The sequence below is a fragment of the Paramisgurnus dabryanus genome, chromosome 14 (genome assembly GCF_030506205.2).
Source record: "Paramisgurnus dabryanus chromosome 14, PD_genome_1.1, whole genome shotgun sequence".
In the NCBI taxonomy this organism is placed as follows: domain Eukaryota; kingdom Metazoa; phylum Chordata; class Actinopteri; order Cypriniformes; family Cobitidae; genus Paramisgurnus; species Paramisgurnus dabryanus.
The window spans coordinates 22,495,240-22,508,082 of record NC_133350.1 but is presented as its reverse complement, the minus strand read 5'-3'; the positions used below and the strand labels follow the sequence as shown (position 1 = coordinate 22,508,082).

Genomic DNA, 12,843 nt, shown 5'->3' with positions numbered 1-12,843 from the left:
AATGGCACACTTCACCTTAAGTTAAAGCAGTGGTTGTCTATCCGTTGGTCGTGAGATGATGCCAGGGGACCCCAGTTTTATGACATTATATGAAATACATTAATTTATCATAAATTCTTTGTAATTAAGCATCTGGCTACTTACCAACAGCACTACATCGTATAAGCCAATGTGTTTTGTTAATTCAAATTTTAAGTTTGAAATTGTTTTATATCATGAATTTTCTATGTGGGGGGGAAGAGGGGATGCACACACTGAAAGTTTGAAAACCACTGAGGTCAAGGTGATCAAGGTGTATTTGTTCTGACTATGGGAAATGTTACCAAAAGCAGCCCTGCTTCATAAAATCTTGTGGGTCAGAATAGGATTTGTGGTATAGTCTGGGAATTGGCCTGCTCCAGGAAAGGCAGTGGATTACTGCAGGAATCTGAAATAAACAATGTCTGTGTATGTAGCAGCTGTTTTTTGTGCCCTGGTGTTAAATCTTTTTGCGTACCAGACAATGATCAGCTAAACAAAAAATGAAAACGTCTCAGGTTACATCTGTAACCCTGGATCACTGAGAAGGGAATGAGACGCTGCGTCTCCCTGTCATACTCCCTGCATCCCTGTATGTACTTGCTTCTGAACCTTTTTGCTGGTAAACTAAGTTTGCTTAATTGGGATGCCCTATTATACTCTTGGTCTGCGCGGCATCTCACTCATTACCTCATTATTAGTTTATTTGGCATGTGCTTCAGATCAATCATGCCGAGGCTTTCCCCAAAGAGATGCTACATTATGGTAGTGATGTTAAATTTGAAGCGAGGCTTCGGAGCTTGTGTCGAGCAAAAGTGGGCGTGCCAGATGAAGCATCGATTCGAAGCTTGTGTTGTTAACTTAGAAATCACGTGACCAGTGACAAACGAAGCTTCACTTTCTGCTCAGTCACGTGCGCGCTTCGTTTTGCGTGTCAGAACGTTCAAACCCCAGAGGGTTTTTTGCAGTTATTTGCATTATTCACATTTTAGTCGCACATAATACTGAATAGATAGTATTGAATGTACATATACTTGTGCGTGTGAACATTATTCAATAAAATACAGTATTGAATCATATGAATATTAACTCTTATTAATTAATTCTGAAATATTTGCCACACTTGAATGAGTAAATAAATTTATTATATTGACCATTATTCACACACATGTTGTCTAAGCTTTATTTGTACACATAATATTAATATTCATCTGAATTTCATCAGCTTGTTGCTTCACTGACAGAGCTTCTTCCAGAAGCGACTGCTATATGTTTTATTAACCAAAAGATGGCGCTGTTTTCGACACCCACGTTGAGGCATCGAATCATGGTTCGAAACAGTAACGGAAGTATCGGTGCTTGATTCGATGCTTCATTTCCCCATCACTACATTATGGTACAGTACAGTATTGTTTAACATAAGCCGTTTTCACACACAGATTATGGAAAATACACAAAAAATGTGTGCAGGGATCATTTGATTTTGGTTCATTCAGACTGCCAATTATTTTGTATTGTGTTTGCAATCATGCACTTGGTTTTGCACTTAAGTTTTCTTATTATCTGCGATTTAAATCATTTTTTTTCTGAATCGATTATAAACTAGCGCATGAAGTGCTGTTCTATTATGCTTGCGATCGATCGGTGTTTACTTACTTTGCTATAATAATAACAGTACATTGCAAGGTCATTAAAATACTCATTACTTATGTACAGCACAGAACAGAGTATTGATGCACATTTGGTGTTACATTTCGGTTTAATTAAAAATCATTTTATTAAAAAGTGGTTCAAATTAATTATAACCAGGGCTCAAGCAGATATATTGAAGAACTCTCTGTTCGATTGTTGTAAGAACGCAAGCATATTTATGAATAATCCGCAGTCAGCAAATGTACAAAGTACAAGGTAAGCAGTACACAAGTACATTGAAAAAAGAGGAAGGACTTTAGTGTTTCTCAAGTTGTTGGGAGCGGTCCAGTACGTTCTGGTCTTTTTTCTGAAGGAGTCCCGGCTTCTTATTTTAACTTACCTACACTTCACAGCCAGCTGATAACATCTGGCTTTCACATGATCCTTTGACGCACATTGTTCTCTTCCTTCACAACACACCCCGTGCAGAAGGATGTTGTTCAAATAAATCATTGTTTGGAACATGACGCTTGGTGGGTCTGTGGGTTTTGGCAAGCCGGTTGTCAAATATTTTGATAATGGATATTTACTTGTAATCGAACTCCATGTAGTGAAACCTATCGTGCATCCTAAATATATATATTTGAAGCCCTCTCACAAGACTATTTATCAAGAGGCACTCTTTTGTGTACGTGTACAGAGAAGGTTTTGTTCATCCACAGACTTTACTGAGCTTCAGGGTGACCCTCAGTAGATCACCAGAGAATAGTGGCGCTCGAGCCGTTATTTTGTAAAGTCAAGAGCATAAAGGAAAGGCTTGTTTGAAGGAGCGCTTCCTCATCGAATGGATACAAACCAGAAGTTGTGCTGATGCCTAAAGGTCGTCTCTAAGGAAGCAGCTGTACAGGGGAAACTCCTTCCAGAATGAACGGTCAGAGAGGTTGAGCCTCTGATGTCATGTGTGGATCATATTATCCATCAATCTTCCTTAGTGATGGACACACTGTTTGCCTGAGGCAAAAATGCAAATGAAAGTGCCCCAAATATGCAAACGGCAAAACTTTTGTGTAATATTTTACATATATAAAAAATATTTTGTTGAATGTGTAACAAATTCAGTTCATGCTTGTTGCATAAGCATCATCCCTCTCTTTTTCTTTCCTCACAGATGAGATTATGCAGCAGGAGATCCGGCCATTACTGGCTGTTGACATAATTGAACAACTTCACAGGCAGTTTGCTCTTCTATCAGGTGAGAAATGAACATCAATTATTCGTTTACGCTGTGATAAATAAGCTTTATAGCTTTAAGTTACCTCATTTCCTGGTCATTAATTATTGGTAATGTATTGAACTTTGACCTTTTCTTGTTTGGGATGATGTCATTACTCACAAATCACATCTATCATCCCAGCTGACAGGAAAAGCGTTAGCATCATGATACAGTTAGTGGCTTAAAGGGTGGCTTAGTGGGAAGCACTGTTGCCTCACAGTAAGATGGTCCCAGGTTTGAATCTTGGCTGGGTTGGGAGATCTTTCTGTGTGAAGTTTACATGTTCTTCCTGTGTAAGCGTGGGTTTACATGTAGGTTAGGTGAATTGGAGATGGCAAAGCGTCCTTTCTCAACTTGAGCGTAGATTGACTTGTTTGTAAACTAAACAGTTCTCAGCATGAATATAGCCATTTAACACTTTTGCAATGTCAGGCCAAAAGACGCTATTATCAGTCCCACAGTGGAAAATTAAACCATGTGTCTGCGGGGTTAAATTGCTGTCATTTCACCATCTAACTATAGGCCAGGGTCCATATTAAAGCTTTTTAGGAACCTTTTTGAAAGCTTTTAATTAAGTTTATAAAATCTACGTAGCAGTGCTAGTTTAAGTGCGATTCTGAGCAAAAAAAAGACAAAAACTTGTACACTCTTAGAAAGGATGTGTTAATTTTTTACAGATCTTTTAAGCTTTTAACACATTATGTGTCATTGTGTGTTGATTTTGTGTTAAAATTAGTGCTGGGAAAAGATTAATCGCGATTAATCACATACAAAATAAAAGTACATTTTTGCATATTATATGTGTGTGCTGTGTGTACTTATGTATATGTAAACACACTCACATACATATATACATTTCAGAACATTTTTATTTGTATATAATTTTGTATGTAATTATTTTCATGTAAATGTTTCTTAAATACATACATTAATGTGTGTGTATTTATATATACATAATAATTACACAAAGCACACATTCATATATTATGCTAAAAATCACTTTTATTTTGTATGCAATTAATCGCGATTAATCTTTTCCCAGCAGTAGTTAAAATATAACACAAGTTGTGTTAAAAATAATGATAATAATGATATATTCCATCAAGGTGTTTGGTTTTTATTTATTTATCTTTAATTTTTTATTGTTTTTATAGATTTTTTACATTTATGTATAAATACATCTTACAACCAACAAGCCAAAACATAAAAGGGACCAACAAAGATTGGATAAATAATAAGATAGTGATTTTAATAGTGACAATAAGTCATAATAGAAAGTAAAACCATAGAAAAAATATTACATTTAAAATAATAATTGATGAATAAAAACACATAAAACAAAACAAAAAGGGGGTAAAAAATAAATAAAAAGGGTAAATAAAATTTTCAGTATTCAATACGTATTACAATTCATATTACAATGTTTTACAGTCTATGCATGGGTTAGGCTCTCCTGATTTTGCCAAGTGGTTGTTGTCCTCAGGGCAACATTATGTTGACTCTGGGACAACATTTCAATCAACCAATCAGATTTCAGAAATAAGTTTACAGTTTGTTTTAAGTTTAAGCTTACAACCAGGATTAGTTGTTTCTAGACCATTGTTTTTCACTTATCATGTCCCTCTGATTTTAGGGTTTGGTTATGGTTGGGGTTTGGGGTGGGTTTAGGTTTTATTTAGAAAAATGTTGTCCTTGGGTCAACACAATATGTTGCCCTGAGGACATCTCTCACTTGGCAAAATCAGTTCGAGCGCATGGGTTACCACCTTTAAACATTAAATTCTTCCATTGTAAGAAATGGTCCAAAAGGACTCCATATCTCCTCAAAAGTTTATATTTATGTTTTAGAATGTAATATACTTCTTTAGTTGACATGGTTGATGCTATTTCTTTAAGTCAGTGTCTTATGTCAGGATCATTAACACATTTAGCTTGTAATAAGCACATATCCAAAAAACGATACATCTTTCCAGAATTGCTGTATATAGTTGCACTCCCAAATACAAAGGTGTAGCATTGTTACACCTTTGACACAGGGCAAGAATAGTACTGTTCAATTTATGCAAAATTACTGGAGTTACATAGGTTTGCATTAGCCATTTATATTACAAAAATTTCAATCGTGCACTCATTGATTGAATCTGGGTTTCGTTAGATGCCTCCTTCCAATCACTTATTTCAGTGTCCTCATTAACATCCTTTCTCCAAGCCTGTCATTTTGTATCCACCAGTTATTGTGAACCCAAGTTCACTATGCCATATAGCACATAAATAAATACTCTTATTTACTTTATTTCATTTACTTTTGGGCTATAGCTGTCTAATACATTTTCACTGACAGCCCAAAATTTGCCTTGTTTTAGCCTAGATGTCTGGGCTACGTTTGGACGGCTATTGGACATCTTTTAAATTGCTTGCAGGGATGTTCGTATTTTTGTTTTAAAGTTCTTGACTCACTCCATGTTGGATTTGAAGCGTTATCAGTTACATTTTTTAACCACTAGGCTACGCCACTGTCATGCTTAATATGTCACAGATGAAAATTACAAAGATTGTTTACAAAGGCAACCGAACTGCTATTAACACCTGTGATAGCTGTCTGCATCAACATCCTTGATATGCACAGGAACTTAAATTGATATTTCAAATCACAAGAATTTACATAAAGAAAACATGTTAGGAAACGTGAACATACTGAACTGATGTAAATGGGTGGGAAGACATCAAACATCATCATCCGAACACTCGCTTCTTGGAGAGCATTTTCATTCCTTTCCATCCCAGTCAGATCTCCTGAGGCCTGACCCAGCTCTCTCCCCATCTCCTCGTCTGCCAGGAAACCTGCACCAGCCATCAGAACTGCAACCGTTACATAATGTTACGTTGAAAAACAATCCCTACTTCAGAAATCTATTCAGCTGGATCCTCTTGTCCTGAGTGATGCTTTTTAAGCGAGCAGCATGGTGCAGTCCATTAGGCCTCTGTAAATCGCAGATTCCAGCATTCATTACAACCAATAAGCCGTTGCTATTTTTATATGCGTATTATCCCACATTCACGGATGATTGAAACAAACTGTAAAACTTAACAGTAATAGAATCAACAATCAGTTTTCTACACTAGTAAGTAAGAATAAAAGTAGTCAAAAATCAGATTTCATTTTAGTTTATTTGTATTTTCAGTTTGGTGCCATGCACAAAGATGATAAAGTTGAACATGCAAATTAAAAAAATAGGAAACATTAAGGTTAAGACGTAGATGTGCCAGTGAGGACATGATGTGCATGGTTCCCACAGGTCCTTGAAATCCTTAAAAGTTTGTGAATCTGGGGGGAAAATTCAAGGCCCTGGGAAGTTTTTGAAAATATCCATACATAGATACAGGTCATTAAAAGTGCTTTAATCTATTTTATGCAAGAAGTTTTCTGGAAAAAAATCCATATTATTCCCTGTGTAGTGTAGGATAATATCATAAAATTCTAGACTTTTTAAGCACACATGCTAAAGTGTTCGCTTTAAATGCTTAAAGGAGTAGTCCACTTTAAAGATGGGGCCCATTGACTTACCATAGTATTTTTTTGACCTACTATGAAAAGTCAATGGACCCCATCTATAAAGTGGACTACTCCTTTAAATCTTCTGTATGCGAATGTTGATTCATACCAAAATGCTTTTTTGCATAGTTGTGTTTGACACATGAAAACATTTCGGGTTATGTTTGTAACTGTTGTTCCCTGAGAAAGGAACGAGATGCTGCGTCTCCCTTGCCATACTTTTGCGTCCATGTAACGCCATCTTTGGCAATATTTCAGATAGTGATATACTTCTGCACCCTGTCTTTGTCGTTAAGCCTCACCATTGGTTGAAATTATTATAAACATTCAGACGTACTTACCTCAAAAGGGAACTGTAACAATGTTTCTTAAAAGGTAACACAATGTAACCTTGCTCTCACTTGAAATGTGTCCCCACATTTAGTCCTTGAGTTTGAGGGTATTGGACCTGGAAAGTCCTTGAAAGGTCTTTGAATTTGAAGTTAACTAGGTGTGGGAACCCTGATGTGGTTTGAGACAAAAACGAAAACACTGACACTCTTTCTGTTGTTTCTAGAGACTTGAATTAAATTATCAAATGAGAAGTTGTAAAGTTAAAAAATGAATTAGCGTGTGACCTCAAAATACAGCAGACAAATAGATCTTTCTTCTAGATTCCCTTTAGGAATGAGAAAACTGCATGACAAGAATTTAGAAAAGATGAAGATAAAAGGCGGACAGAGATAGTAAAGGACATCTTGATTAAAATGAACCATTGTCAAATAGTTGACAGCTTTATATCATATACTCTGCTATTAAATAAATGTTTACAGTACAAGGTCAGATGCAAAAGCCACTAATCACCAGTCAAAAATGAGATAATGATACTAACTGAATGCTCTTGGCATGTATTATACATTCATCGCAGTCATTCAGAAATACTGCTTTGTTGGCAGAACCAGCTAAACGCTGCGTCCATGATCTCTGAAAGCCAATGTTGACATTTGAAATCACCTAAAAAACATGCCCCTACTCAAATAGAATCTGGACCACACAGATGCAACCCAGGCAATGATTTCGGTAAGTAGACACGCATCTTACTGCTGACTACTGGCTACAAGTTGGTTTTGATAGTCGGCCTGACTCCCTTTTCCAAAGTGTTTTTCAGAAATGACGCACCCCGCCTTTAAGGTGGGCACATTTGTTAAATAGCAATGAAATGACTAATGTGACATTTGATAAAATAAGGCATTTCAATGACTAAATAATAACCTTTTCATTGCCAATAAAGTGTGAAACTAAACATAAGATAAGAGCCTGATAAAAAAATCCTCATTTCCTCAAACCCGATGACACTGAGACTAACAGACCCAGTTCCTGTTGCATTGAAGCTCTTCAAACCATTAATCTACTGGCCTCCCATCATTCTGATGCCCAGACGATGTCTGACCAGTGACCACCGAAAACTTCCCTTCATTTCTAAATTTTAAATTCTTAATAAATCTTAATGTACACTCAAAATAGTGCAAAATAGCACTAAAAGTGGTTCACTGGCTCGTAATCATAGGGGATCTGTTTTAAGTGCTATATAGCACCCGTGTAGAACCCTATTGTGCTATATAGAACCATATGTGTATGTGTGTGTATGATTCTGTGTGAGGGCATGATTTGAGGAATGGTATGAAAGTATTTGTAATATATGTACCAGGAGTAGCACTTTAAATTTCATTGTAACAACATTTGTAATGTTTTTATGATGACAATAAATGATGATGATGATGATATGGTGCTATAGTGGTGCTATATTACCACTGTACCGTTCCTTATAGGTGCTATATAGCACTAAAAATGGTTCCCCTATGATTACGAGCTTTCAGTGTTATTTAGCACCAACCACTTCCTTTAACTTTTATTTTAAATTATTAAAACTTTTAATTCACATAGATTTTCATAATATAGAACTCAATTTATAGTATAGGATCAGCTATGTCTGGCTCTCAAGTACTTTTCCCCACAGGGTTTTCTCCTTGGAGTTTTTTTCAAAACCTTGGGAGTCAGCTGACATTAGCTTAACTTAGAATTATGTTACATAATGCTCACTATTACGAATTACTAGTACTTGTACGAATTTCTAGTACTTTGCCACTTTGTTGTCCTATGATTTTAGTGTTTTCTCTTGTTTTTATTAATGTAAAATTGCTTTGGAACAATTAAACAATTGTGAAAAACGCTTTAAAAATGAACTGAATTAAAAACATGTCAGACGAATTTTATATGAATTAAATAGTGTAAATTAATACCGTACAGTCATTTTGAAAATTGCTTTGTGTGTTTTTTAAACAAACTAAATAAAAAAACAGAACTTGAATTGTTTTAACTACAGTTTGGTTTCATTAAAGCTCCTATTATAGCAGATTATATTATTAATAATAATTTTAAAACAGTATGTAGTCAAAAAGTGTAGTTTATTATTGACAGAGCTCCCGGTGACCGGACTTACTGGAGATCTCTGATTCTTTGTGGCCCTCTTGTGGTTAAAAGCAGTTATCGTTCTTATCTTTGTAAACTTAAGAAATGTAAGGAATTTCTTTTGTCTCTTAATGCTGATATTTCTTTTCAGTAGCTCATCTAGCAGATGTTGAAAAACCGGTAACATAAAATAGGTCGCAGGTGTGAACCCATACTGTAAATTCACTGTATTGTCTTAAAACATTTGTAAGGAATAATTGATGACGTGCCATTGAATTATTCTAAACGTTTCTGTCATGTGATCTGGGGTGCAAGACTTCACACTGCTATAGTTTGCAAAATGACAAATTAAATAGCAGCCTTAAAGAAATAGTTCACCTAAAAACAAAACAAATATATATATATAATATAAAAGTATGTCATAATTCATAATGTATGCACTCTCATGTTATTCAAAAACTATATGACTTTCTTTTTTTTCTGTGGAAATAATCCAGAACACATTTAAAATAAATAAATAATCTAGACTTTATATTTAATGTTAATCTAATGAAAGTGATCAGGGAGTGGGGCTATCAAGTAGTTCAATAGCAGTTAATAAAAAAGATTGTTGTTTGAAAAGCTACATGAGCTTTGTTTATGTGGCTGTGGGATTACAAACAAAACAGGGCTCTTTTTATAAAAATCCATTACACATCATGTTTCCACAGGAGGACGAGGAAAAGATGGATCACCTATCATTACCTTCCCAGAGTTTTCAACCTTTAACGAAGTTTCAGATGAGGACTTTGTTAACGTTGTCACATACCTGACCAGCATACCAAGGTAAAACCTCACGTATTCTTCTTCTTATCTTTAAAATCATAGAGAATAACATGCAAAATATTTAGCAAAGGCAGCAGTAAGTGTGATCAACGTCCTTGATTGCCTTTACGACAGCTTTTGTAGTTTCAATGTCACGTGAGATCAGTTTTACAGATTGGCTTTATCATGGCCTGACCTTCACATTCCTAAATGCTTCTGTATTTCTTAATTTTCCTCCTTAGCATGGATGCAGCTAGCATTGGTTTTGTCATAATCCTGGACCGCCGGAAAGACAAGTGGAATTCAGCAATAGCTTCTCTGACTCGAATAGCGGTTTGTATTGGGTTGATGATGTTTAAAGATTGATGATGACGCACTTGTTTTGAGTTGCTTTTAAATGTGTCAAACCACAAAGTACCCGTGAAACCAACCGCTGCGTGTTAGTGAGAAAAATGCATATCTGAAAATGAGAGACAAAAGTAAGGAGAACTTAAAGGAACAGTTCCTTTGTTCACAATTGAGGCATTGTTCACTCATCTGAATTTAAGGCCAACATTTACTAAAATATATCAAATCTGACAGTAATCACCGCTGTCAAACTCCAATAGGAGTTCAGTATGTGCTTATGTTGAATGCATATTTGTGGAGTTATCATTTATAATATGTTTATATTAAAGCAACACCAAAGAGTTTTTTTTACCTTAAAATAACGCTTCCAAAAAAGTTTCAGTGGTTCATCCACTCAAAACAGGGTGAATGGCACTTTCACATTCGCTTTGCAGCCCTCTATCGGCCAAAACCGCACTAAAGAAGTTTCCAACCGTCGGGTAGTGGTCCTGTAGTCCGAGTGAATACTACAAAAACTTGCTTTACGGCAGACCTACAATCCAATCAGAGCCAGCTATGCCTCAGTATTTATGACAGTGGGTAATGGACAATTACGCTTCTAACCTGTAGGGGGAGCAAAGAGCCAAAAGTCTTTGGTGTTGCTTTAAGAATTACTGATAAATTCAAAATATGTAAAAATTAGCCATTTATTTTATTATGCAGTTTCAAGTTTTAAAGATCAATTGAAGAATACTAAACAAAATATAATTCAGTGCCAATTATTTAAAATGATAAGCAGGTTGCAAAAGTTACAAAGTCGTACCTGGCAATAGACATAGGAAAGCTCTGACTACAGAATCCTTTCATGATTGCAGCAATATACACAAAGAGTTGTGTGCTTGCATGAGTCTTTTGCCAAGCCACATTATATACACATGAGACAAAGACTCACAATATCATTGGTTGGTCAGGAGCACCAAATGGAACTGTTAACAATCTGTGATCTAGATCTCCTCTGGAGGACACACCTTTAGCCGGAGTGCAGATTAGGCCTTAGGTTTGATACCAAACATAAAGATGAAACCTTAGTATCACTTTATACTTGATACTTTTAGTGATCTAAACCAAGAGGAAGTATGGTACAGGGAGAAGGAATTTTTTGGAAAAGTAGAGGTTAAATCCTGGTTATCAGCGCCACCTGGGGTTTTTATTGATTTACGGGTTTCTCCACAAGCAAACCCAATGGTGACCACTTGACCAGCTACCTTACAAGACTTCGTTCACACTGCAAACATTTATGCTCAATTCTGATTTTTTGCTTAGATCCGATTTTTTGTTGGACTGTTCACATCACGTGGCTAAAACCAGACAGCTGTTTGTGGTCCTGAACTGCATCGCATGCGCAAAAGAACAATATTACTACGTCACGCACAGCATGCGGTAATTCATGTATACTCTTATGCAGGGTTCACACCAGACGTGGTAGAGCCTTCAAGCGCGAGTGATTTACATGTTAAGTCAATGCAAAGACGCGTTTCGGCATCCTGTGGCGCGGTATGCGCAGTGCGGCTGGCGCGTTCAGCTTGAATCGAGTGTTGCCGCGGGAAACACGCGAGTTGAAAAATCTGAACTTCAGCGGATTTCCGCGCCGCATTAACCAATCAGGACCTTGCTGTAGTAGTGATGTGATTACAGGAAGCGAGCCGAGTGGCGGAGTCGCAGCGGAGTTGCAGCAGCCCCTTCTTATGACGAAAATTTCCTTGAATGACTAGAATTTCACGCGCGGCTTGAAATGAAGTGAGTGAACTCAAATGTTCAAGCATCCAACTACGCCTCTACCGTGGCTGGTGGGAATGCACCATTATGCTGCGTTCAGACCAGCCACGGTAGAGGCGTCAAGCGCGAGTGATTTAAATGTTAGGTCAATGTGAGGACGCGTTGATGCACATCTAGAGGTCTTGCGGCGCGAATGAGGTGTTTAGTGCATCGCGGTAGACGTGATTCCACCTCATTCGCGCGGGAATGACACAAATTGATCGTTGCCCCGGCAAACGTGGGAGTTGAAAAATTTGAACTTTGGTGGATTTCCACGCCATGTTAACCAATCAAGGGACCTTGCTCTAGTAGTGACGTGATTACAGATGGCGAGCGGAGTCGCAGAAGCCCCTCCCATGACGCGAATTTCCCAGTGAATGTCTTAATGACTAGAATTTCATGCGCGAATGAAGCGAGTAAACTCAATATATTCAAGCGGCAACCTAGACGCAGTACACGAGATTTTGACGCCTCAAACGCGGGAAACACGAGAGTTGAAAAATCTGAACTTCAGGGGATTTTCGCGCCACGTTTACCAATCAGGACCTTGCTGTAGTAGTGATGTGATTGCAGCAGAGTTGCAGCAGCCCCTTCTTATGACGAAAATTAAAACAACACATTAGTGTTGATTCTGGGACTATAAACTATAAATGCACCCCGTTCTGTGTTATGATTGACACAACACATTTTGAGTTACTTTTAACACAACTTGTGTTATATTTTAACACAAAATCTACACAAAATTACACATAATGTGTTAAAATTACACATGTGTTAAAAGCTTAACGCACAAAGATGTGTAAAAAATTAACACATTCTTTCTTAGAGTGTATAAGGCGATGTGCAACAGAAGCTTAATATTTAATGTCTTGAATGTTTTTAAGTGGTTTTACAAATCACTTAATGACCACCAAAATGACTGTTGGTGCATTTTTCCGCAATTGTGACGCATATCAATCTAGAATGACGTAAA

General features: G+C 36.8%; 1 protein-coding gene across 16 annotated transcripts in view; it reads left to right on the top strand.

The window, feature by feature from the left end:
* mcf2l2 (MCF.2 cell line derived transforming sequence-like 2) overlaps window positions 1-12,843 on the top strand; it is a 116,896-nt gene that overhangs the window by 24,299 nt on the left and 79,754 nt on the right. For all 16 annotated transcript variants that reach the window (XM_065241578.2, XM_065241580.2, XM_065241574.2 and 13 more), the window contains exons 2-4: window positions 2,819-2,902; window positions 9,635-9,749; window positions 9,971-10,061. In XM_065241578.2, coding sequence (XP_065097650.1) covers window positions 2,819-2,902; window positions 9,635-9,749; window positions 9,971-10,061 — 290 coding nt within the window. The remainder of the gene's footprint in view (window positions 1-2,818; window positions 2,903-9,634; window positions 9,750-9,970; window positions 10,062-12,843) is intronic.